The sequence below is a fragment of the Thunnus thynnus genome, chromosome 4, assembly GCF_963924715.1.
Source record: "Thunnus thynnus chromosome 4, fThuThy2.1, whole genome shotgun sequence".
Classification (NCBI taxonomy): domain Eukaryota; kingdom Metazoa; phylum Chordata; class Actinopteri; order Scombriformes; family Scombridae; genus Thunnus; species Thunnus thynnus.
In genome coordinates, this window is record NC_089520.1 from 35,524,357 (window position 1) to 35,551,585 (window position 27,229).

The following is a 27,229-nucleotide window of genomic DNA, read 5'->3' on the forward strand; positions in this document are numbered from 1 at the left end:
ACTCCTGGACACAACACATCCAAGTGGACAGCAGCCGCTCAAGTGGCTAATTGGGAGAGTGGCAATCAGGGAACACAACAAACATTGCACCTACTGTGTATCATCGACCTTGAACTCCAATGCCAACACACACAAACACAAACACACACATGCTCAGAGGGGGAGAGAAAAAAGAAGAGAGAGAGGGAGAGGAAAAGCAGACACACTGCATGGAGCCGTGAGGCATCACATTAGCACACACTGGCCTCCATTTTATCTCCTGTGGTCTTTGTCAGTGTTGTCTTTTTACCAGTTGGGAGCCGGCGGAGACTGGGGGAAATGTGTGTGACGGTTTGGATTTAGAAATACCCTGACACTCCGACCTTTGTTTAGAAAGATTGAAAACTGGATATGCTGTGTCATACCTGCTAATGAAGAGCCAGTGTTAGCCACAACCAGCAGCCTCCTGACATATTTCATTCGCACCTTCTAGGACAGGGCTTTTTCACTGTTGTCAGGCCAGACTTTTTTCTCTAAAAGCTCTACCCTGGAGAGATAAACGTAATATTATTAAACACACTTTTACTGTCAAAACAGCTGAATATGCAAATATGCATGCTTTACAAAATTCTACATGAAAACATTTCCATAATTTCACACTGAATCTCAGGACTGACTAATATGATACTGAAGCGCCCCCCCCCCCCCCCCACTCCTATCAAACACTGAAAACTTAAAATTGATGTATTTTACAAAATACTGAACTATTCTTTTAACTCACAGTAGAAAACTTAAGAACACTTCACATTATTTACTGTACGTTTAACAGACCGGGGGCACATGCCATTTCCTTTAATTGCATCCACGTTTCTCTCACTTGCGTCTTTTCCTTGCATCTTAGTTCGTCCCACTGAAGATGCAAAAGATGCAAAGAAAGAGGAAATATGTTTTTAGAGACATTTCCTCTGGAGCGTCATGTGAAACGGTGGCAGCTGATCACAGCTGATCAGCTGTCAGTCGGCTTTAACAGCTGTAGAGACTTTTGAAGGAGTTTGTGTCTACACATGTGCACTATGCTGACACTAATAAAGGTGCACAGTTATCACTGCCAGAGCAGCTGTTTTCTCTCTGCAGCCTGTTAGCTGTTTAACAAACACCTGCACATGAATTAAAAACCAGCATTCTGTATTTATATTGTGTACTGACTCCTGCTCAGAGGCACATCAACCATTTCTACTGGCAGAATGTGTTTATATTATTAATTCATTATTTGCATCTGCATTTATTAATATTCTGATAGTGAATTCATTATTTAATAACCCATAATTTAATAACCCATCTATTAGGCTAAATGTTTCAGGGAAAATGGAAATTATGTAACTCATATCAAACCTGATACTCAGGAATTTTCAGCCTCACATGTGACTGAATGGTGATAAATGATGTAAAATATAAATGTGTTTAAACTGTGTACTACTGTAATTTTTACCAGTAATAACAGTTAATGGAGGAAATAACAGATCGTTAAAAGAAAAATCTTTCTAATATATGAAGAAAGTTGTTTATGGTTCTTTTGTTGATCAGACCGATTTTTAACAAGATGATGAATCAGAAAACAAATAAAATATCAAATTTGGGAGTGAAACACTCGAGTTTAATCTGTAATGTTGTGATGTATCAGATCAGTCTGATGAGCTGCAGCATCCAATCAATACCTGATATCCAGTAAGGGGGCGTGTTGGCCAGTGAAAGACTTCTATGAAGAATCCTCACTCATAGCTCTTCAGGGATCCTTCCTCAATCCTCAATCCTCGCTCCTCAGAGCAGGAATAAGCACTTTTGGAGGGCCTTCAAGATGGTGGGCTGGAATGATTTCTGGGTCAAGTCAAGAATTGAGGAGTGAGGAACGATCAAATAAGGGAATTGAAATGCACTTTGGGCTTCGCAAATGATACCACATGACTCATCACTGACTACTTGGTGTGTCTTAATTCTTCCCTCCCATGCCCTCCCTCAGATAACCTGTGCAACGGGAAGTTCCACAAACACCTGCAGGACCTGTACGCCCCCCTGGTGGTGCGGTATGTGGACCTGATGGAGTCCTCTATTGCTCAGTCCATTCACAGAGGCTTTGAAAGGGAATCCTGGGAGCCTGTCAAGTAAGGACGCCTTCACTTACTAACTTTTACCTATCTCCTGCAACTACAATAAGGATGTGTTGTGGAGGATTTAGCAATTTTCACTTTGCAGACCTTTGCACAGTTTCAGCTGGTTTAGACTTTATTAAGCTGCTTCAATTCTCTTGTATGTGTACTAAAATAAAAACAGGTGTAGGCATGTTATGTGTATATACAGATTCACAAGACTTATTGGAATATTTGATTCAGTTTGCATTTTTGCCATGTTGTTTACATAAATGAATGTCTACAAGGGACATCTCATTATCTAAATTATACAGTAGCTATATACACAGATCTTCCATGTGTTTCTCATTCAATAGCACATAAATATCCAGAAATTTTGGAAAGTAAACTACAGGCTATAAATGTTGACACAGACTCATGTGACATGTATGCATGTGAAAATAGCTTTACTCTATTCTGTCAGCTTATGTTGTAGTTGCTTTGATGATTCTACAGATTGAAGCAGAAGAGCAGTTCTCTGAGAACAGGTGCAAGTCAGTGATCCTGTTTAAAAGTCTCTCTCAGTCTTTGTGTTGGTCTGTATTTGTTTAGTATTTTGATTCAGTTTCTGCTACAGCTGAAAAAACTGACATATCATTTGCCATATGCTCAATATTTTCATTTAAACAGTATTGTTCCAAGACATACAATATTAAATTCCAATTTAATTTAGTAAAAATCTGTTATGTACATCTTTTTTAATCATGATTGTTTTCAAAACATATTTTTCGCATTTGTCAAAGATACACTTTTTTATCGCACCTAATAATAACCCCAAATTTCAAAATGTGTCCCGGTTCCATACTAGACAATATACTGTATACACTGTTTATGTCTGTATATGTGCAATATTTTGGCAGTTAATGCAGAAAAATGTAGTTTACTGTGTTGTACTAGCAGGAAATGAAACAAGGTCTGCATTGACAGATGTTAAACATACTTTGGAACTTAACCAAAGGTAAATAAAAGTATATGTCCAACAAAGCTTTTAATAACACCACATTAGACCATGTTAAATAACAGATGCATCTTACATCCTGTCCTGACAGTTTTTAACCACATGTCATCCAACACATTTGACAGAACACATATGCTTCATTTATTCAATACAGCTCACTGATTAGTCAGAAACTCCAGTGTTTATGTCTAATCAGCCAAAAAGGTTTGTTTTTCAAATTAATCTTAATTGTATGTGTTCAATTTTATGTTAATCTTAAATAGAGCTAATGAAAGATGGGAAAGAATTCAGATTTGAATCAATAACTGAACCCAACAGCTGCTCTATGCCACTGGGATGCCATGCTTTGCACAATGTTTTTCATTCTTCCATTTCTGCTGTGTGTTGCCTTGTGGGACACCAGTGTTCATCAACACCACACCCAAAGGATTAGTGATTTTACTTTTTAAGCATTTTCCCAGGCTAGCTAATACGGTCAAAACACAGAATAAGTTGATAGTATTCAGTCTGGAGTTTGTCATGGATAGGTTTCAAAACCACAGTAAGCTGGGGAGATGTATTGGATTTGGAGCTGCTAACAGGTGCTATAACAGGTAGCGTATCTTTGACTAAAGTGTGACTTTGGTAATTTATCTTCAATTTTTTTGGTTTTTCACATCAGCTTTGAATCTCTGCCTTCTGCTTTCTCTTATTCTGTTTTCTCCACAGGAGTATAACAAGCACTCTGCCCAATGTCAACCTCCAAATGCCCAAAGTACCAAATCTAACAGTTCCAAGTGTTAACCTCCCACAAATGCCCAGCTTTTCTCCACCCAACTGGATGACAGCTAATTATGACTCAGAGTGTGTATCTGCCTTGTACAGCTTGAGACATGCATCCATGTCTTTGACATGAACGTGGTATCTAAGTCACATGACCCCCAAGCAATAGGCTTACCTAACATTTATATATCCAAAGCATTTTTCGTAATATACAAATTAAATTAAATTTAAAAATAAAACTCTAATATTTCTATCAGACAATGTAATAAATGTGTCCAATGTGTAGAAGAGTTAAAATAAATAATGCCATTTGACCAAACTGCTGAGATGAGACATGTTTTTTTTGTTTTTTTTATCTTATGCATATTGATAACTATCCAAATTAACAAAATTTTTTGACTGTAAATAAGTCAAATTAGTTTTGAATGTGCAGTGTGCTTTTTTATGACTGGTTTTATTATGCTTTATATACATGATATAAATACAGACATTGGCGCAGCAAGTTTCTGATTTAAAGGACAGGTTCACAGTTTTTCGAGTCTTAAAGCAACAGTCAGGAGCCCAAATGAACACTGAAACATGTTTATCTTGCTGTAATCATTCCTTCTGTTCATACTGACCATTAGAAGATCCCTTCATAATGCACTTACAATGGAAGTGATGGGGGACAAAATCCACAGTCCTCCTTCTGTGCAAAAATGTATTTAAAAGTTTATCTGACGCTAATATGAAGCTTCAGTACAAATGAGTCAAATCAAGTAGATATCTTTCAACGTTACAGTCTTTTTAGTGCCAAAGTTCCTCTTTTTGTTACTATACTTCCACCGCAGCTCAACAGGGAAACACTGTCTGAGGAAATACAAAGAGGGAATTTGATGCTAAAAAGACTGTAAATGTGTCAGATATTCACTTGATATGACTAACTCAGACTGCTGAAGCCTCATATAAGCTTCACATCAACTTTTAAATGACTGTGTGGACACACTGTGGATTTTGGTCTTTTTTGGAGGAATGATTACAGTGAGGAAAACTTCTCTCATTGTTCATATGGGCACCTGATTGTTGTTACTTTAACAATAATACAAGTTACTAAATTATGCAACTTAACTGTTTAAAGTGAGACCATAATCAAACTTTATGAAGTTCTCTCCAAAGCAATAGTTACAATATGGCTGTAAAGAGGGAGTAAAAGAATACAATACGTAGGTAAGATGCTTGTCATGTTCTGCACAATTTTAAACTTTCTGAGATTTGAGAAAAACTGTTCCAAAGTTGAGTAGCCACAGCACCCAGAGGAATTTTTACAGCATTTCTAAATACACCTTTTTGTTTCGTGCTATAGGCAAACATTATTTATTTACTTGAATGATGTGATATCAGTGGGAATTTTATTATATTAATATGTATGTGAGCTTGTGAGTACTATTATTAAAAGCACTCTACAATATACACTTGACACATCATCCATAGCACTTTGAAAACTTAAGCGAAACATTGTCTGCACCAACCACAGGGATCAGAGGTGTAAAAGCTCCATCGTACGCCGCAGCTTCCTGCAGAGTGTGACGCTGTCACCACAGCACATCCATCCCTATTCTCTCGTCTGGGATCTTGTGGATACACATTCAAAAATACCAGCTCTGAAGTTTTCATTGTAAAAAAAAAAATGATTAGACAACCTTCACTTTATATTTAGTAATGAATTCACTTCCCAAAGAAAAGATGCCAACAGAGATGGTAGACTTTTTTCATTTGCACTTTCCAAGATCAGGAGAGTTGTAAGAAATATCAAACTGGTTATCCAAAAGTACCTACCGAGGCAGTTTTAGTGGTGTACAAAATGAATATTAAAGAACTTACATAGATGTGGTAGATGTGTGTATATGTCTGTTGCCAGTGTTGGGGTGTTATACAGGGCCAAAACCACGTTCATGCCAACGTCATGGCATGGGGCATGTTGATGGATGTATGGAGGAGGCAGTGATTTGGACATGAAATCCTTTTTCCAATTTTTCTCCCTCATCTGTAAATTAAATATGAAATGGAAAGATGCAAAGGCATAACAAGAAGACATAACCCTAACCCTAACCCTAACCCTAACCCCTAACCCCTAACCCTAACCCTAATGCAATCAGCAACCCCATCCCCCCAAAAACCCTAAAAAGCCTAATACCAAGGTCATGAATCTTCAGCTTTTCCACAGATTTTGAAATCAGGTGGCTTCACACTCATGAAGAGAAATGTCTCTGATTGCTGTCAGATCTTGAACACATGAACAGACACCTTAGCTCTTTACCACTGTCTCTTTTCCCTGTCTGAGCCTGTTATTATAGCCCATTTCCAACACAACTGGAAGTTACTGTACACTGTAACTACAGTTATAAATACAGAGACATGAGCTCAGTGGTAGCTGCTGTCCTGGTTATGAACTTGTTATGAACATGCAGCTTTCTGTATCTTTCCTTCCCAAAGTGTTTCCTGCAGTTACCTGCTGTTGTGGCACCCTGGCCCCTGGCTTCTCTCTTCTTGCTGGGGGTAGATGGTTGAGAAAGGACCCCTTGTGTCTGAATTGTTCCCTGCACTGTGGTTCTGTCTGCTGAGACTGGTTTAAAGCTGTTGAAGGGAGAAAAGATTTTAATTATGTTGGTGGTAATAAGGCATAATTCTGGTCCCAGCAGTCCTCCACAGAGTGTTTTACTCAAACATGTTAACACCTTTTCCTAGTTGATATTAACAAAGTGAAGGTTCCCACACATCCTGGAAAACCTGTTGTTTTAACCCAGTAAAAGGTCATGACCAAACTGCAGAAAAAGTAAAAAGTTAAAATCCTGGAAAGAATAATTTTTTTATGTAGTAATAAGAAAGTTTCGAAGTACATTACACTTTCCTCAACCAGCAAGCCTCCTGGACTTCCTGAAACATGATCTCTTGGAATGAGTGGGAATCCTGAATAATAAGGCTTCACATGTATCATTTGTCAGCTGTAAAAGAAATACACATTACAAAATGAATGCAATCTTAATGCTTTCTAGGCACATACTCAGTGCTGGTACTGTCTGTTCCATGGCACTACTGTTTTTACTAACACTCACACATACAGTACAAAGATGTGTATCCTGCACCCACACATTCACACAGTCTAACACACTAATATTGCTTGGTGTGTAAATGACAGGATGGAACGTGCATAAATTTTCACCTTTACTCACAGTGCAGTGTGTATAACAGTGTTAGCATGGATGCTGCTTCCCCACTGCATACAGTCTACATACTGCATGTGGTACAAAAGATCTATTACATGTTTTAACAGTCAAGTAAACACAAGTATTTACACAAGTTATTTGTCCAAATAAACAATTATATATAAAACATGTTGAAAATACAGGTTTGACCAGTGAAGTTTGGAAATCTGAAAAGCAAAAGTGATTTTACGTAAAAAATATTAAAATGTTTATAATTCACTATAACAAAATCAATTCATATTATCATTTTCTTTGTTTTAAATTTCTGTCTTTGAATGATTTGTACCAGTAAAAGTAAATTCCCAAAAGGGCAACTATTTTAACAACCCATTAATCATTTATGTTATTTTTCAAGCAATGAAACAATGTAAAAAATGCCTATGATAGTAATTTAATATCTCTGGGTTTTGGATTGTTGTCAGTAAGAACTTTGAATACATCACATGTGGCTGTTTGGAATTATCTTTAATTTTACAACATATTCGGACAATTTAAACTGATTAAAAATGGTTGATTGATTAATTGAGCAAATAAATGCCAGATCAATCCATAATTAAAATAATAATCATTATTTGCAGCCTTAGTGGTATCCAATAAAAAGTTTTATTTGATATGTTAAGAGTGAAAACTCCCACAAAAGTTGTTCTTTATTACCAGATAACAACCATAGTCTAAAGTGAAAGACAGAAATCTATCAGAAACTCCTTTCAATCAACCTGAAGTGTGCATGAACCTAAGACAACCATCCAAGCATTTGATTGAGGACTGTCTCTTCCCTTTTTATTACTCTTGTACTGAAAACACTACATTCTGACCTCTGACCCTTGCAGTAATGGCTCAGGCACATCAGAAGATCTCTTCTGGAAGTTGGATGCTCTGCAGACCTTCATCAGAGATCTCCACTGGCCAGAGGAAGAATTTGGGAAACACCTGGAGACCCGGCTGAAGCTGATGTCCAGTGACATGATTGAATCATGTATAAAGCGGTAAGACATTGTTTAAATACAGTATATAGAGGTCTGGTTGCAAGTAAATTGCAGTCATTAATAATCTATATATCTTCAGTGGAAATATGTGACCTGTTAAGTCTCAAAGTCTCAAATTTTACTTATTGTATTTACTTGGAAGATGATTAGTAAGATGTTAACTTATTTTGGAGGAGTTGGGGGGTTGTTTCTACAGTCCTAGCTATGGCCCTGTATGTTTTTCCCCTCTGAAGGACACGGTTGGCATTCGAGGTCAAGCTTCAGAAGAGCAGCCGGGCTACAGACTTCCGTGTGCCGCAGTCCATCTGCACCATGTTCAATGTCATGGTGGATGCCAAGGCCCAGTCAGCCAAACTGTGTGCCATGGACCTGGGGCAGGAGGTAGGACTGAAAAAGAGAGGGAACCCTGTAACTGGGAACATAATTTAACCTGACTAGTCTAGTTTAATCTGCCAGTCACTCCTCATGGTCATCATACAGTTTCCCTGTTAAATGTCGTATCATTTAAAGGTGATGGAGGGATTTGGCTCATGGAGGGAGCTGAATGGAAATGCATTGTTTGTGTTTCTGTTTTGAATGGCATTGTCAGATAAAGGTCTCAATGTCTTTTTTAGTTTCTATTTTCTCTCTGGTACTTACAGCTTTTTTTTTTCTTTTTTGTCTCTTACTTCTTTTGCAGTATTTACATAATTTTACATGTGCCATGTCACCTCTATCTTTCTTCTTTTCTGCTGCTTTTTTTTCTCCTCTCTGTCTTGTGAAAGTTTGTTAGAGAATGGGTAAGTGTGGCTACAAATTCAATTGAAATCTCACCCTCCGGTTCCCAAATGTATAATTAGTCATCAATTTTCCCTGTCTGTCTTCCTCCTCTTGAATTGTTTGGATTTCATTAGCATATGTGTAGATAGTATTGAATATACATGGGGTAAAAGTGAGAGATCTCATATTTCACAGAATCTTGGGAATTACTGACAATGAATTAATTATTGCTAAGTCCTTAGCTGGGTTCTGTTGGTGCTGCGAGGCTAAACAAAAGGATTCCTCACAGTGCTACTGCCTCTGAGTTTCCATGACAGCAGTTCTTTAGCAGGACTAATTGCTCCAAAGTTCCTCACTGGTCTCTATATTATAAGAAAACAGCAGGGCCGTGCAAATAGTTGGAAAGCACTGCATTCATTGACATGTAGCTAAATTAAAAAGGAATAGAAAGAAAGAAAACCAGGAATGTGTAAACTGTGTGTGCTTTGAGGAAGCACATTAATATTTAATAAATTCTCTTGCACACACAATAAAATTTGTTCCCACAAGATAAAGTAAAATCAACAGACCTTTTAGAAACTTTGGATGCTCTGTTTCAGAAATAATATATTAGTCAAACCCTGTAAAGGAGCTGCACACTGTTTATTGTTTTTAATTAGAATGGCTGTCAAATTAATTACAATACCTGTTTTATGTTTTTATTACCGTCACTAATTACTATTCAATAAAAGGACAGTAAACAAACCAGATGATGTGATAATCTTAGTGCTAATGTTTATCAAAATTAAGAGTACATTTCTCCTTAAAATCCCAGTTCCTTCCCGTTTCAGTGAAGACATTGCTCACCTCTGAAGAATACTGTTCTCCATTTGTTTAGTGCTGTTAAGTCATTCAGTTTTCCCTCCACATCTGGCCTGCTAGCACACTGGGCCTCATGCAGGAACCACTCATACCAACAGATTTGTTCTTAAGAGGTACATACAAGTGATTTAAGAAAATCTGTGGTATTCATCAATTTTATCAAAATTATAATTTAGGTACAAACTAAATGTATGAGTCAGTTTTTATTTATATAACCCAATATCACATATCACAAACAAGAAACACTAGTTTGACTAAGAATAATATTTTTTTAATCTGTAGGCTATAATATTCTCTCCTCTAATATCACTGTGAATGTCACATGACCGCCTCTCATATTAGTCATGGAACACTTTGTTTAGAAAGACGTTTTTTTAGCATCTAAATCTTAAATTTGTTCTGTTTTTGTCTGAAGATTTTTGACAGCAGGACTTGAAGCTCAGCACTGTCAAATTATTGTTTTTATACTCTTTAGTAACATTTTTGTGAATGATTGGGCGTTGACTGCGCTAATGATCAAATCTCATTAACCTTCACCTCCTCATGAACAAAGCTCAAAGAAAAAACAGAGCATTTTAGGAGAACAATACAAAAATGTTCTTACATGAGGACTTGTATGGGCTTACATTCATTTCATACGTTTTGTTTATGCTAATTGTTTTTGATTCTCAAAAATGATTTAATGATACATGAATATTGATATCGGACAATGACTGTCACATGTGTTATTGAAATGTAAATACCAAGGCATAACAATTTTCAGCAAAAGTTGTCCTTTTAACTTCAAAACTCTTAATCATCATCAACGCTTTAAAGTAGGGATGTCCTGTGTTTGTGGCCCTGATCCCCATCTGAGTCCTTTATTAATGAGTATCTATCGATATCGAGTCTGATCCGATACCCATATTTACCAATATGACACAGCTACACAGTGCACACTCAAACTAACTGTCATCATTATGGCCATCAGTCCGATTTGGTAACATGTTACTCACTACTCAGAGATCTCAAACACATGGAATGGCATCCATTAGGGCAAGTTACACAAGCCTTAACCCTGTCCTTTGTACAACAAATAAATCCTGTAGTGCCTCAGTCAGACCACGTACCTGACGTTCCATCCTGTGTGAGTTCTCTGTTGCACTAGCTGGGTTGTTGTCTCAATCTTCGTAGCTCAGGCTCTCCTCCTGTGGTGGTGTCAGCATGTGATGGCTGCAGGAAAACCACAGGACTGCTACCATCTTGAAGGACATTGTGCATGTTGCTGTCTGTGTCTCATTACATTCTTTCGTTATTCTCTTCCAGTTGTTTCAGAAAAAGAGGTCATGACCAGTGATTTAAAATTGTCCATGTGATAATCAGCATTTGTAATTAAGGATTCACGATATCATTGGTATCGGCCGACTAAAGCTCTAAAATGAAATATCAGCATTGGCTATTTCTGCCGATTATCAGAGGCTGATTCATTGCCATCTCCTCTGCCGCCTGACTGTGCTTCCCTCCATGGACTGTTTCACCCTGAAGGTCCCGGTGCTTCCTCCGCAGGCTCCACTTCACTCAAGCTGCCCGTCAGACCCGCTGCTTCTTCCCACTTTAACCTGAATAACAAATCGGGGCTCTCTATGTGGATCCAACCAGAGCACTGAGCCCTGGTTTGTTATTCAGGTTAAAGTGGGAAGAAGCAGCGGGTCTGACGGGCAGCTTGAGTGAAGTGGAGCCTGCGGAGGAAGCACCGGGACCGTCAAGGTGAAACAGTCCGTGGAGGAGCTTCTATGTTCGGCTGCACAGATAGGAAACACTTCGGCTGACAGGATGCACCACTCTGTTTGGAAAAAAAACCTTTTTGGTTTATAACGATAGTTGGCAACCAGCGTATTAGGTGCATTACCACCACCTTCTGCTTCAGCTTGTGGACCAGATATTAAATCCTACACATTAATCCTGTCTGTCTAACTCAAAGAAAACTCTACTGCTCTACCCACTTGGCAGGTTCATTAAAATTTTAAGGCTTCCTAAATTCTTCCTTCATATATTGTCTTTCTTGATCATACTTAGTATAATCTATGCTTGCATGCATCATAGTCTCCTCAGCCAGTTGGAAAAAAATATCTGCATATATTGGTATCGGCAATTGGCCACAATGAGTTGGAAATATCGGCATATCGGATATCGGCAAAAAATCCAATATCGTGCATCCCTATTTGTAATCAGCTGTTAAGACCAGCATTTTCATAGTGTATTGCACAAAAACATCAGATTGGTATTTCCAGTTGAGAACATTATCCTTTGCTTTGACTCCAGCATACTCTGAAGATGTTTTGGTCAGGATGAGGTTTTTGGAATCCTGTATGAGGCTAGTGCTGCTTGTCCTAATGGACATCATTATAAAGATGTGTATGGATACCCTGTCTTAAAATATCTGTGTCTTATCAGTTACATGTTATCAAGATCTCATAGCCATGATAACCAGAAGATAGTGTATAACTGTCTAACGGTAAAAGATGAATTCAGTATAAATTGATATAAAAATGATGCTGGGGTTATTGAGTGTGGATGAGAGGAATAACATGTTTTTTCTTCCTCTGCAGAGACAATACCATTCCCAAATTGACAATCTCATTGAGGAGACGGTGAAGGAAATGATCACTCTTCTGGTAGCAAAGGTAGAAAATAATAAAGTACACATTTACAGTGAAAAATGTATTCAGCATGATGGAATCTGTATTTAAAAAAGTAATTTATAAGTGTCCAGCAGACAAGGACATGAACTAATTCACATCAACATTACTTCTGTATAGTTTCAGAATACCTGTACTTTACTTATGCATCTCCATTTGGGAGGATTTGACATTTTACTGAACTACATTTCAGAGGAAATGATTTTATTCTACTCCACACTGCACAGCTGCACATATCACTTACTTTACTTCTTATCCTCTTTTTCAGTTTGTGGTCATTCTAGAGAGTGTGTTAGCCAAGCTCTCCAGATATGACGAAGGAACACTCTTCTCTTCCTTCCTATCTTTCACAGTAAGTAACACATATACATTTTTTCCAGAACCATCCTTTTCTTCCTAAAACACCTTCCACCAAATTACTCACAAGCTTCATTGTTGTGGATGTGATGAGTTTCCAGTGTAGAGGATAAGTTGAGTGCATGAGTCATCAGACTACTCTGAAACAACCCCACAACTTAACCCCATTATCTAAACCGCTGATCTGGAAGAGAATTGGCATTTGTAACTATTGTAAACAATAGATTTAGTAGAGTTATCATGTTTAACTTTGACCTGCCATACTTGCATGTTAACTTTTACTATGTAGTGAACAATTACAAGAGACCTTTTGGATGTTTTCACCTCCAGGTTTCTCTTTCAAATAGTCCCAGTCTGATAATTGGATCATATTGGGAAATTTTGGTTAAAGTTGTGGTTGTCTCATTACTCATGTTGCTGCCCTGTTCAACTCTGATCTGGCAAGTTCATGTCCTCACATCTTTGCAGTAAAAATTGGTGAGTAAAATGTAAGCATAACTGAGGAGAATCTGTAAAAATCCTGCTGTAGGATTTTGGTCATCACTCACTAACAACACTGCTTTTAACTTTACTCAAACATGCTGTACTGTAAACTGGAATTTATTATGCCATGTTTTGTCATGTTAATTTTTAATGTTCATTTGAATAAAGTTTGACCTTTTTGAAACCTTCCTCTCCACCAAATAGCTTAACACCTCAGCTGGTTTGCCGCAGTGTAACAAAAGCCAGGTTATTGAATTTGTGAGTGCACTTTTGCAGTTGAAATCACCACATGAGTCACTGTTGCTAGTTCAGCAGGCACTAAACTCCAGGCTGTACAGTCTCACCACTGCAGCCTTTGTTCTGGAAAGTGGAGCCACAGCTGGAGTCCTGTTTTTTTCACCCACTTCTCTCTCCTTTATGTCAAGGTGAAAGCTGCCTCAAAGTATGTGGATGTACCTGTAAGTGAGACTTATTTATTTCTCTGTGTCCATCTCTTTCTGTGTATGTACACTGCTACAAACATCCCCTATTGAACCTTGAAATGCCTTAATCGTTTCATTACAAATCACATTTATTTACCACTAATTTTATTTTTTTCCTGCAAAATGGAGGACTAAAACATTTGCCAGTTGAGCAAGAGAAAGAGCAAGAGTTTAGCTTATTAAATAATAGTGACCACTGAGTGTTACATTTTACAGTGTCCACATGACTTGAAACATATCTTTTATTCATTTCTGCACTGTATTATCTTGTTACCTATTAGCTGATTTAATGCCACTCAAAATATCTCACAGATGCAGTATATTGGCCCAGCTGATCTGTCAGTCAAGCTCTAGCAAGAACTTTCCAGGAAATGTAGCAATGCACCAGTAAAATGCAGGGAAGAAGACTACTAGAGGATGTAAACATGAATTTAACCTGTTAAGTGAAAATGTTTTATGAAGAAGGTAATGCATCAACAGGTTTGTTAGACCTCAAAGATACACAGAATGTATTTTGTTGAGATACACCAAATGTAAATAATTGTTAATTTACAAGAAAACTTTACATGGTACCTTTAAATCCAGGTGTAAATGGAAAATGAATGTAGTTGCATTCAGCATGAAAAGTGTATGGATTGGTGAATTTAATGGCTCAATTTGATCTTACTGTGCAAACTAAATATAACTATAAATATAACTTATAACCTCTTAATCATTCATGTAAAAGTAAACCAAAACCATAAACAACCTTTAAGACTAAGCATTGGTGTTTTACTCCTTGAAGTGACTTACTCTATGCACACTTTCAGTTTCAAATGAAACGTTTAAGGTGGTTTTAAGGATTAAAGTGAATGGATTTTGTTCCCTGGAGATGTGTATGTGTTTGTGTGTGTTTCTTGTGCTTGTACAAATATTTGACCAAGCTTTCACATGTAGAATCATAATCCAGATGGTATTGGTTGTCGTATTTCCACATGGAATGTCCCTGTGTTTCCTCCCCCAAATGTCCATTCATATGCATGTGGCCAGACACTGACAGCCTGCCTCGTGCCTCGCTCTCTGTGCAGTATACATTGTGAGTCCATGTTGTACAACACATGCCCATTCTGCTGTCAGGGTAGCTGTGGTGGTGGTGGTGGTGGTGGTGGTGGTGGTTGTGTGTGTGTGCATCAGATCTGTATTAGCTGCCAACACTTCGGCCGTAGCAACATGCCAAATTTCAAATTAATGCCTTGTCAGTGAATGTGACGAGGCACTGTGTATGCTGGCATGGGTCGCAGTTTCCAGCCCAGCATGCTAATTGTGTCCTTAATGTACAAAATTAGAGTTTCACTAGTAAAAAAGAAACTCATTTACACATTGTAAGCCTCATTGCAGATGTGTTAACTAAGTTTAGTGGCAGTTACCAATGGGTTTTTGTGATTGTTTTTGGGATATGCATGAGTTGGAGAAAAGAGAGGGAAACTGAGACCAAAAGGTTAAAGGTTCTATATGTAGAATTGTGAAGCAATTTACATGTATTAATCATTTTTTATTGCCAATGAGTGAACGGGTAGTAATGTAACATAAAAAATGAGACCTTCCCTGACTTTCTCAGCTGTCTGTAACAGCCTGTGGACTGATTTCTGTGTGAAGGACCTGGGCCATATTTTCCTCAAAAACCCAACGGAAGTGACCACCAGCATAACAACACAGCAACACAACATAAACAGTGCTATTTGACTAGGAACACCCTGCATATATTAGCTCTTCAGCTAATGAAACAGCTAGCTGCCTCCATCAACCACTACACATTTCACAACAAAACACCCTTGCAATGACAAGTCGCCCACTCCAAAACACATACAGCTAAAACAAATAACGCATTGCTCCCTGGCCACAGCTCACTGAGCCTACCAGTGCTTTGTAAACACACTTGGTAAAAAAAAAAGTTGGTGGTTTGCGGGTTGTGTCAAAACACAATGTTAGAGATCTTTTATGTAATTATGAGAAGTGGAAGTGAGGAAAAAGACAACACCTGCAATTGTCTTGTGCTGCAAGCACGCATGCGGCCACACAAGCGCAAGCACCAGGATGTTGACTGCACCTCCTTTAACGGCCACAGATGTCAGTAATGAGAGGGAATTTCTGATTCCTACATATAGAACCTTTAAAAGATTTTCATTATCTTGAAAATGGCAAGATGTGTTCATGTAAGAAAGAGAACTGTCCTCATCGAATATTTTAGATGTCAGAATAACAGGCCTCCTCACAATCTGGCCCCCACAATCAAACCCAACTGAAGCTGCAGCGCCCCTTTCCACTTTGCACATGCCCAGACTGTGAGGCTTGGTTCCCAGCCAAACTTGACTCTCTGACATGAGCTGACTGAAGAACACCAGTGCCCTGTACTTCTTGAACATTTTAGAAAAGTATCTCAATTTGAATGTTTATATACTTAGTTTCCACTGAAATAATGTGAAGTCACATAATGTAGCCTATCTTAAAAAAGGTTATGCTGGAAATCCAGAACAAGCCACTAAATCACAAACATGTCATGTGGTTACACTTCTGTATTGATCTATTGTAATCACGGGTGAAAATGCTCATTTTAGCTGGATTAGTTTAATTCTGCGTTAGTATGCTCATTAAATACTACTATTTTATGACCTACTTAAAACAGTCATATCAAGTCAAATAAGGATATAGGCAGAATACTTTAAGTTGGCAATGATGCTTTTTAGCCCCTTTTTATCCAAAAAGTTCCAGGAACATGATATTAACCACTCAACATCCAGTAAAGGCTTATCTATAACTTATCTGTATCTGAACAGTAATTCACAAGATATTTTTTATACTTTGTCATTGCTATTTAAATTGTGAAAAAAGCAACATTTTTACAAATCCCTCTGTATTTTCTAATCAGAATGAAACATGATATTAACTACTTAACATCAAGTAGTTTTAAGGTTGCCTGACAGTATAATATGTATGCTGTATCAAATGGTACCAGCTCTTAATTGAAGCTGTATGGTGTTCACATGTATGGAGTTCATACTGACTGACTGGACCTGCTAGCTAGTTGTTTTGGGGTTAACTTTATCCACTTTGAAGAAAGTGATTTCTTGTAGATAATAGCTGCAAAATGAATATATATAGTTTTGTATATATTTAGCAAATATAATTTCATTAGAACAGGGTAAAAGAATATTTTACACTTAACCAATTTTTTCTGTCTTACTCTCTTTTCCGTGCCTCTTGCAGAAGCCAGGGATGGACGTGGCTGATGGTTACGTGACTTTTGTTCGTCACTCCCAGGACATGCTGCGGGAGAAGGTCAACGAGGAGGTGTACATAGAGAGATTGTTTGATGTGAGTAAGCCACAGCACCTCCTCCTCTATAAAAGGGAGACTTAGTAATAACAAGGTTTCATTCATTCCACCTGTGATCATTTGTTGGAGGTGATTAAAAAGTCCCTCCTATCAGGAGAGTGATCCAAAGCCAAATGATTAGATTCATGTGATCACTGATAACTCAACCTGCATGTGAGCTTTAATCTGAATAGAGGTCAACACAGCCACAGTTCTTTCTATTGTTGTCATTTTCATTTATTTGAAGATATCAACAGACTATTTTAACCCAAAACCTTAAACAACACATTTATACCACATTGGATGACATTATTACATATATTCTGTTTTGATCTCTGGCAGCTCATCAGGTAACATATAAAACTTTTATATAAGGCTTTTGTTAGTGTCAGACTTTAGAGTGCAAGTATATAACTAAGTGTACACAGTATGTACCAGTACAGACCCGATACGTATCGAACCCACAAATAAATCAGCACTTTGGATTTGTTCATTCATTTTGTGCCAGCACTATTTTCAAGTCATTTTGTGAAAGTGACTGTACTGATGCATCAGTGTCCTGCTCTATAGCTGACAAACTGTAATCAACTCAAGCTGTAATCAACTTGTAACAGTCCCATGACGCTGTTTGCCTCCATTGCATGAGATGAGGTCAAGTAACAGCAAAACAGTAAATCTCTAAGCCTTGCTGCTGAGCCTCCTCTTAGGTCAAACTGGAGGATTGCTCCCCAAAATGTGCCAAAACAATCCCTGCAGTGGGATGAGTTGCATATTGAGCTGCAGCTCTCTGTGGATCATCTCTGCTTCTCTTTTCAAAGTCACTCTCGTATTTCTGCATCTCTCTCTCTCTCTCTCTCTCTCTCTGTTCCTCGCCATTTATGCTCCTTTGTCTCATGGTGTTTGTGTGCAGTGTGTGCTGATCTTCAGGAGGGATTATCCTCACTCTTTCTGAGTCAGCAAACAAAAGTTAATCAATTGAAAAAGAGGCACAAAAGATCACTTTGTAAGATGGCTTAGCTCCATGTTTACAGGCAGCCACCCACCACAGATTCTGTACGCATTGGCTTTTTCAGGTCTTACAAACATGTCGTCTCATGAACTACTTTTAAAAGAAGAATTAAAACTCAGAGGTTAATGAGTTGTGGATTACTGTGAAAAGACAGAGCCAGTACATTTAAGGCATAGCTCAATCTTTTTGTCATAAGGGAGTGCAACACACACTGGACACATAGTAGAGTAGTAGTAGTCAGGTGCAGTAGTTGAAATGTATTAATACAGGGACCAAATATGATTGCCAGATGTTTTGGTTCTGTCCACGACTGGAGGATTTTTGGACAGGTTTTTTTGATGTCCTTTTAAATCTATGTGGTCCAGTTATTGATTCTAAATTTCTGACTGACATATGCGGGATGGTCCCAGAGGAGAGAAGCGGCTATTATCAATGTGTTTTTCAATAACAATGTATGAGTTGACAGTGTGTAAAAACCTACAGATAATGATCAGCAACTCTGCAGCTCCCCTCGGCTGTACAGAGCTTTATAGCGAGTTTCAGCTCGTTGTTTAGCTGTCCAGCTACAACTTTACTCTTTTGATTCACTCTCAGCGCTCCTATAGTGTCACTTTCGGCAGCAGCAGGCAGCTGTTTTCAAAGAAAAAGCTCTAAGAAGCCACAGCACACTATCTGCTCAATACCAAACGGCAAACAGACAGTTAGCTGTAGACTAGCTGGTGAACATAGAGGAGCATTTGGCAGCTAAAGAGCCAGATAGTTGCTTATTTCCACAACCAGCAGGTGTGTTTCTGTCCACCTGGTGAACGTAAGTCCAATACTTGCTCTCTTTTAGCTTTGTTTTTGCTCTCTACCATCTCCTGAAGGAAATGTTGGCTGACAAGTTCAACTTAGAAGATATGGCTGGCAATTTTCTTTATTTTTCTTATTGTCAACAAATCTCATGTTTGGATCCAAACCATCAATGAACTGATCTACTAACAAGTATTGTGTGTGTATCCAAAGCCTGATATATCCTATTCCTCTGTGCCATAAACCTCTATTGTTGTCCAAAAACTATTAAAAACAGGTCAATAAGCCACACCACTGCACAGGGTGACATGTTCCTTCATCACAGGGATTATAGTTTGTTTAGAAACAGCTCCAAAGACTAATAACAGTGATCACGTTTTCAGTCTCAGGAGAGTAGTTCTGTGTAAGGCAGACACCACTGAGCATTTGCGGGAACTTTGTCCTACATTGTAAATTTCTCAAAGAACATCAGTACAAAGTCAAAAGACTGTGATATGTCATGGCACACCTCAAACTCAAACGGTAACGCATACCTCTCTTGGCTCAACAAAAAAGATCTGGGAACCTTTTCTGCTCTATTTTCAAAACTGGACATATCTCTTGATGTGTTTTTGTTTAGACCGTCATCTAGTTATTTAATTGATCACGAGAGAGGATGTGTCAGGATCTGGCTGGCTTACCCCCTCAGCTAAATACCTTCCAAGGGGAACACCCTACTATGCAGAAAGGATACTGTAATCTGGAATCAAAGATTACCCCCACCCTTTCTTTTGACATCCAAGTAAACAGGATCACACAAACATGTTTTCTTCGACCCAGAATCTTAGCCAAAATTACGTCCTTTCGAAACTTAACAGATCAGGAAAAAGACATCTATACTCGTATATCTTCTTGTTGAACTTTTGGAATTTGCTTTATCCAGAGTTTGGGTTTCCCTTCAGTTGTTTCTTATTAGGGCCCAAGCACGAAAGTATGCTGGCACTGAAAGTGTGATGAACCTGTGGTTTTTGTGCAGATTATTATTGTTATTGTTATTATTTTTCCCCCGTGCCATTGCATTTTTGAAGGGCTTGGGATGCTTGAAAATTTACGACAATTGGCACACATGTCAGAACAGAACTGGTGAAAAGTGCAAATTTCTGTAGTGATTGGGAAGTCAGCTGTTTTGGATTTCGTGCATCAATTTTCATTTTACAAATACATGTTCGAGGCCTTTAGGATGCACAAAAACTCACAAAACTTTGCACTTATGTTCAAGGTGCAAAGTTTTGTGAGTAAATATTTTGAATTGATATTGCAATTGGGCTTGGCGTGGCATGTCTGATCTATAGCGCCCCCTAATAACTCTTAGCATTTTTGAGGTGCTAGAGGTGCCTGAAAACTCATGAAACTTTGCACATGCATCAGAAGTGGCGTAACTTGATATCTGATATGATCTTGAGCTTGGGTGTGGCAGAATGGCTCGATAGCGTCCCCTAGAAAAGAAGTCAAAGCCCCCATCTTTAAATTTTATGTAGATGTACGAAATTTGGTATTCAGATGTAACATCTCCAGGCTTTAAAAAAAGCCTCATGGGGCCATACCTTAAGCCCAACAAGAAGTCAGCCATTTTGAATTTACTGTGAAATTTTTGCGCAGTTTGAAGCCATTCACAGGTGTTGTACTTTAACGAACTCGTACAGATTTAACCCTAGCGAAATTTCTTAGGTGACATCTACAGACCTTTGTGATGCTTATTTTGGAGCAGTTGAGGTTTCATGGAATGCCCTTGATGTGGCATGCCCATCAATTCTGCCCAAAACATTTTTGGGAATTAAACAGGAAGTTGTTGTAACTCAAATGTACATTGTCCAATCTGCCACAAATTTCTCATGCTTCATAAGAGTCCAGGCCTGAACGCATCCACATGTGAGTAGCCTCTTTTATACAGAGAACCCGAATTATAGCCATAAAGAGAATCTGCCTTTGAGCCAATTGAGTCAAAGTCATAACACCACCTACTGACAACAGGAAGTCAGCCTTATGACAAACATCATCCGATTTACATAAAACTTACGTGGTCTGGTCTACACATGATATACAGCAACATGACTTTGGGTGTTCTCTAGCGCCACATAGTGGACACAAGAAGTTATAGTTATCTCCTACATGCAATGTCCAATATTCAAGAAAATGTATATCCATGTCAGTTGCCCTCTGGTGAATGTATTGCTGCATTATTATTTCACTTATGTAGTATTGCCTATGGGCAACAGGAAGTGAGGTCTAAATAACACATAGTTCATTAAATGTATACACAGTTTTCAATGTGTCATTTCCAGCGCCATGTACTGCACACAGGGACATGTGATTTAGCTGTCAGCTCTTCATCCTGACTCTGTGCGTTTTCATGGTTTAGTCTCTGAAGACTGAACAGTGGAGACGTGTATACAGTTGCAGCTATCTGTCTGTGCCATTGTGTTTAATGGAGGCCTTGGGGTGTAATCCGTCTCCTATCCTCTTCCTCTCTGTTGGTCCTGACAGAGGGTGACAGAGAGGTGTCCGGTGCTGGATGTTTGCAGTTTGTTGCTGCATCTTGACCCGTTGCTTTGCCATGTATCCGTTTTTCCTCCACGAGAGCGTTTCTGCCAGGATTTGTCTCACCCTGACTTCTCTTTGTTGTCATTTTGTATCAGTTATCCCTGCGGCGTCACAGAGGCCGATGAAGGTGTCTCTGGCTGCTCTCTGCAGCTCTGTTGTGCTTTTCTTGTCACTCCACCCTTTTTATCCATTTCTCTCTCTCTCGTATTTTTATCTGGTTAACAATGGTGACATATAAGATGGAACATTAGTGTTTGACTCTAGGTATATAGACAAAGCTGTTTTGTGTTATTTTTCTGATTATTTATCTGATTATCATTCACCTGAAGTTATTTTCACTTGCATGCCCTTAGCCCTGCATTATGTCTCAGTTCCATTGTATAAACCATTAACTATAGTGGATGCACCATGTGCTAATGTTGACGCTACACTATTATTGTTCTTAGTATACAATAATGGAAGTAGAGAACTGCTAGAGCCACATAAACATGAATCCTAGGGAGTAGACAGTAGGAGTGTGTCTGACTACAAATACCTTATTCGGCAATTTTACGAATATTTGTTTCATACAAATGTTTTTAAAATGATTTGTGTTCAGGAAGAAGATAGATGAAGATGTCAAATACCAGCACACAGGTTGGTTACATCACTATCTCAGTCTCTCTCCTCTGCTCCACTGTTACGTCTATCAGCAGGTCTCAACTAGGGGAGTCACATCAACCTGCTACGTGTCGCACATTTCCTAATTTGGACATCACTCCTGGAGTTTGGGGTGTTTGCCAGAGATAAAGCTGAGCTACTGACACATACGAAGTGCTCCCAAGGGACTCTCCATAACCTGTTCTTCCCCTTCTCCTTTCCACAAAGTTAGGTTGTAAAAAATAGGCAATAAATGAAAAGTGTAAAGCAATAATCACCTTTGAAGTTCTTCCCTACACGTTATACGGTGTGCTTTCTCTGTGTTATGGGTGTATAAATAGGTAGAGGTCTGTCTGCAATGAGGTGATGAGTAAAGTTTTAGCTCAGTAGTCAGCACAGTCGTCTATGATCTGGAAGACTCCAGTTCAAGTCCCGGTGTGGGGACCTAGTAGACAGGTCACAATCTCTGGTTATGGTGCTCATGGGGGAATTGTTGGGTCTCTGTAAATTAAAGAGTACGGTCTTGACCTGCTCTATGTGAAAAGTGCCCTGAGATGACTTTTGTTGTGATTTGGCGCTATATAAATAAAAATTGATTGATTGATTGATTGATTGATTGATTGATTGATTGATTGATATAATGGTAATCATTTGAGAATCTCAAAAACAGTCTTTAAGTGTATAATGTTGAAGACAAAAAATAGTTAGTACTGCATCTTTTGTGGACACACAAATTTCCCATCTGACAGTGTGTAAGAGTTTGATTTTCACTGAAAAGCAAGTATAAGCAAGTTATCTCTCCATTTCATACTATTATATTTTTAAAAGTAGTCATTGTAGCGCTGTAGAAGACACTGAAGTAAATGCTATAGAAGTAGTGACCAGTTAAAAGCAAATGTTCATGAACCCTCACAATTATAGTGTTACAGGCCACCAAAGCAGATACCCCAGTATGTAAGTGTGTGCGCGTGTGTGTGTGTCTTGGTTGCGGGGGTGCCGTCTTCGTAAAATAAGGTCAGGGAGGACTCCCCTTAATCTTTGCTTTGTTAGGCAGCCCCTCCCCTCCCCTTGTGGGCTGCAGACTTCATTTATTTATCTGTTTTGTCCGTTTCCACTGGTGAGGATTACAACCTATGTTCCATACATGTTCACAATAGGGTGGCTTGTTACATAGAAATCTTATGGCTTATGGGTTGACATTCCACTTAGTTTTAGACCTGCGTTTGGAGAGTTTGCAGTGTTAGTATTCCACTTTGGTCTATTATTTAATCTGACAACTCTTATTGGGGTGAGATAATTTCACCTGTTTCACCAGTGAAAATCAGTTTGTCAAAATGTTTCTAGATGTCTGAACAACTCAGCAAGTTGATACATATTCAAGAATAAGAACCTATTAAGCATAAAAAGACTTCAGATACAGATTTATTGAAGCATAAACAACAGGTACACTTTTTTTTGCAGAATTGTTTAAAAAAATAAAAAAGAAACAGAGGGGAAGAAAGCAGAGCAAAATAACAGCTGCAAAGACAACAAAGTACTTGGCAAACAATTCCCAAACAATTCCAATTCCCATTTTCACTTGACCATATACTGTATAATCCATTTTGCTAATCCAAGACTAGAAAGACATTTTATGATGTTTTGGTGACCTGCCAGGGCACATTTTTTATGCCAATTGACAAGATTAAAGTCTTAAAATCTTTCAATGGGCCATAATGTAGAATGGAAGAACTCCATCAAGTATCCCAATCCCATAATGGTTGATTGTAAAGAGATTCCACTTTAAATCACATCAACACATCAAGTCCTTTAAGCATGTTTCATTTCACACCAAATTTAAAGATGAACAGCGCTGTTTTTTCATGTTCGGTCCGGTTACAGCCAACTGAATAGAATAGAATATGATACTGTCTTTATAAAACTGTAGGTTAATGGTAGGAGACAGAACACAAGTTCAGTGGAGACACTTTCCATGTGCCTCAAAGCGATTTTGGTTTCTTAAACATGTTTGGCTGGGATTTCATCCAGGGACAGTAAGCCTTAGGTTATATGTCATTTTAATTGGGGTTATGACATACATTTATCCCAAGACGCCTTCTAATATCAGCCACAGTAAGCAGATTATTCCACTATGGCCTCTTAATATCTAAATATGTGTCAACACTCATAATTTGACGTCTAGAGTGACAGCAGACAGGCCCATATGTGGTCTAATGCTGATAATGTTAAACAAACAACAGCGTCTCAAGAAATGAATCATAATCTGAGACATATTAAGAAGTGCTAATACCCATGTTATGACATAGATTGGCGGGTAGGGGGGCTTGTTGGAGCAAGACATTCTTAATTGATATTTGACCCACTTGCAGTTGTACTGGAAAAAAAATCTTTATTTTTGCTAGAAACATGTTACTTTTTTGGTGTTTAAATCAGATTTACTTTATGCCATTTTACTAACACAATCCTGGCCAGCAATCCAATCATGGAATTGTTATATTTCATTTTCTGTTGTTGTGAAAATTGCTCTGAGGGCAGGTGTCTGTGGCATCATGATTAAACTTACATGAAAATCCCCTGCATAGAGGAGGCTGTCATGAAGTTGCTTTTATTTTCTGACCTGTGGCTGCCTCAGGTCATGTGCATATTAAACCGATAGTTCTGAAAACATTTTGCACCCACACTAAGATAGCATTCTCCCCCACTGAAAACAGCTTCTTCGAAAACACTCTCCAGAGTGGGTACACCTTATGCCAGGGTGGTGGAAAGGATACTCAAATTCAGGAGGAGCAATGTGGATTCCATCCAGGTCGTGGAACAATGACCCTGCACTTTATCAGCAAGGATACTGGATACTGGTCATGGTGGTTTGCTCATCTAGTTTACATATAGGTTTTGTAAACCTCAAGAAGGCTTACCCTGTCCCTCGAAGTATCTTGTTGGGGGTACTGCAGGAGTATGGAGTACCGGTCCCTGTATAGCTACATGAGAGTGAGTGACATCTTGTCCATATTCTCGACAGGAAATCAGATGCATTGTCAGTGGGCATTTGGTTTCACCTTGCAGGGCTGTGCCTTGTTACCACCTCAGTGATTTTCATGGACAGAATCTCTAAGCACAGTCAAGGTGGAGTAACCACTATGATGGCCTCGGGATTGCAATTATGCAATTGAATTGGTTCGAGTGAATTATGGCCCCAAGTGAAGTAGTTAGAGTTCAAGTATTTTCAGGTCTTGTTCACAAGTCAGAAGATGAAACGAGAGATCAACAGACTGGGTGGTGCCACATCAGCAGTCATCAGGATGCTGCACCAGACTGTGTACTTCACTCATGGTGAGGAGCGAGCAACGCCTGAAAGCATAGTGCTTGATGTACTGGTTGATCTATACTCTTGGCTGAAATTAGTTTCAGGAGCTTGGAGTGAAACCTCTGTTCCTTAATGTTTAAAGAAGCCAGATTGAGATAGTCAGGGCATCTGATAAAGCTGCCCTCCTGGGTGGAAACCCTGCGGCAGACCCAAAACACCCTGCAGGGATTACATATCCCATCTGACCTGTGAATGCCTTGGGATCACCCAGTAAGAGCTTGAGGATGTGGCTAGGGAGAATGTTGTATGGCCTACCATGCTTAGCCTGATGCCACCACAACCTCGAACCATATAAGTGGTGGGACATGGAGGGACAGATGGATGAATTGATGAAAGGTATCAAAACTTATGAGACGTGGAGTAACCAGCTATGCATGTCTTTAACCCAACCTCTAACCTGATGATTATTATGTCCAATTTTGTTGTTTTCATGAGCTGAAGAATATATTCAGACAATAAACAATTTATTGAATCTTGCATCTAGCATCAGTCTTACTATTTACCAGTGGGTTCATCAGAGTTGCCTTCGTAAACTTTTATTTATGATGCATACATGTTGTCGGATTGGTAAAGATTGTTTATTTGCTTGTGTTTTGTCTATTTGCATGTGTTTTATTAAGTGTCAGAACACTGGACACTCTTGGCCACCAAGTGTGTTGAAAATGACCTGTGTGTTTGTGTGGGGAATAGGGAGAAATTAATTTGGTCCCCCCTTCCCTTTCCCCCCCTAACCCTCTCTGGTTTAGTTCTTGAAAGAGTGGCTGAAGAGGCCTGGATTTAAACAGATGTGCTTAAATGATACTGGAGGGGGGACTTAGCACGGCGCAGCCTGGGGATCATTGATTAAAAAAAGCCATGTCTTTAGCCTGAGCCAAATCCAGCCCTGCACTGATACACCACAGCTTCATGACACACTACATGACACTCCCCCTGTACCCAGCTCAAGGCAACAAACATGCTAGCCAGGTTGGAGGCGGGGGAAAAGGGGAAGAAAGGAAGAGGAGGACAGAGATGGTGCTGTAGAGCCTGTGAGTTACGGAGCCACCTCCCCCTTTCTCCATCCCTCCCCCCGGGGCTGGAGTTGCAGATACAGGGATTACACAGGTCAATTATACACTTAATCTGCCTTTGCCCGGAGGGGATTAGGAGTGCGGCTCATTGATTGATTTGAAGTATTTCCGTTGACCTTGGATAGTTATCAGATTCACAGGCGTGGCGAAATTGCACTTCTGTGTGACGAAAGTTAAAGCGCTTTTTAATCGCTGCTGCTCCTCCCGTCTCGCTCTGCTTACCAACTGCTGGACGGCTGTGACGGAGCGGAGCGAGGGCAGGGGTCAGATTGAGCTGCAGATTGGGGGATTTAAGATTGTTGACGTTGCCGCCGTTGTACTTCGGTCACGGCGGGTGGGTTTTATGGATGGGTGGGTGTGTTGGGGGGTTGTAGTGGTGACAGAGAATGCCAGAAGACTAGCGAGCGATGGAGCTGCCGTCATACCACTTGGCTGTCCGGGGACGCTTCACCACTTTGCCGGCTCCGGTCACGAACTGCCGGCCTCACAGCCATGCCAAGTGAACAATTTAATCAACACTGAGCCCAGGCAACACGCAAACTTAACTCCCTCAGCCTGTCAGATGCATTATTCTGCTCAAATGACTCGTTTATGAGGATAAAATAAAGAAGACATCTTTGTTTTGTTTTGTCTGTTTGTTTTTTTTTAAGTTCCATCATGGAAAAAGTTATTTATCAAATTTTTTAATAATAGT

At 39.1% G+C, this 27,229-nt stretch overlaps 1 protein-coding gene across 2 annotated transcripts in view; it reads left to right on the forward strand.

The window, feature by feature from the left end:
- The window catches only part of cadpsa (Ca2+-dependent activator protein for secretion a), a 198,649-nt gene that overhangs the window by 145,994 nt on the left and 25,426 nt on the right, over positions 1-27,229 (forward strand). The window contains exons 20-27 of one of the 2 annotated variants that reach the window (XM_067588510.1): positions 1,997-2,138; positions 3,829-3,963; positions 7,955-8,110; positions 8,344-8,491; positions 12,319-12,393; positions 12,677-12,760; positions 13,674-13,706; positions 16,974-17,081. In XM_067588510.1, coding sequence (XP_067444611.1) covers positions 1,997-2,138; positions 3,829-3,963; positions 7,955-8,110; positions 8,344-8,491; positions 12,319-12,393; positions 12,677-12,760; positions 13,674-13,706; positions 16,974-17,081 — 881 coding nt within the window. The remainder of the gene's footprint in view (positions 1-1,996; positions 2,139-3,828; positions 3,964-7,954; positions 8,111-8,343; positions 8,492-12,318; positions 12,394-12,676; positions 12,761-13,673; positions 13,707-16,973; positions 17,082-27,229) is intronic. The other variant, XM_067588509.1, reaches the window with a different exon arrangement.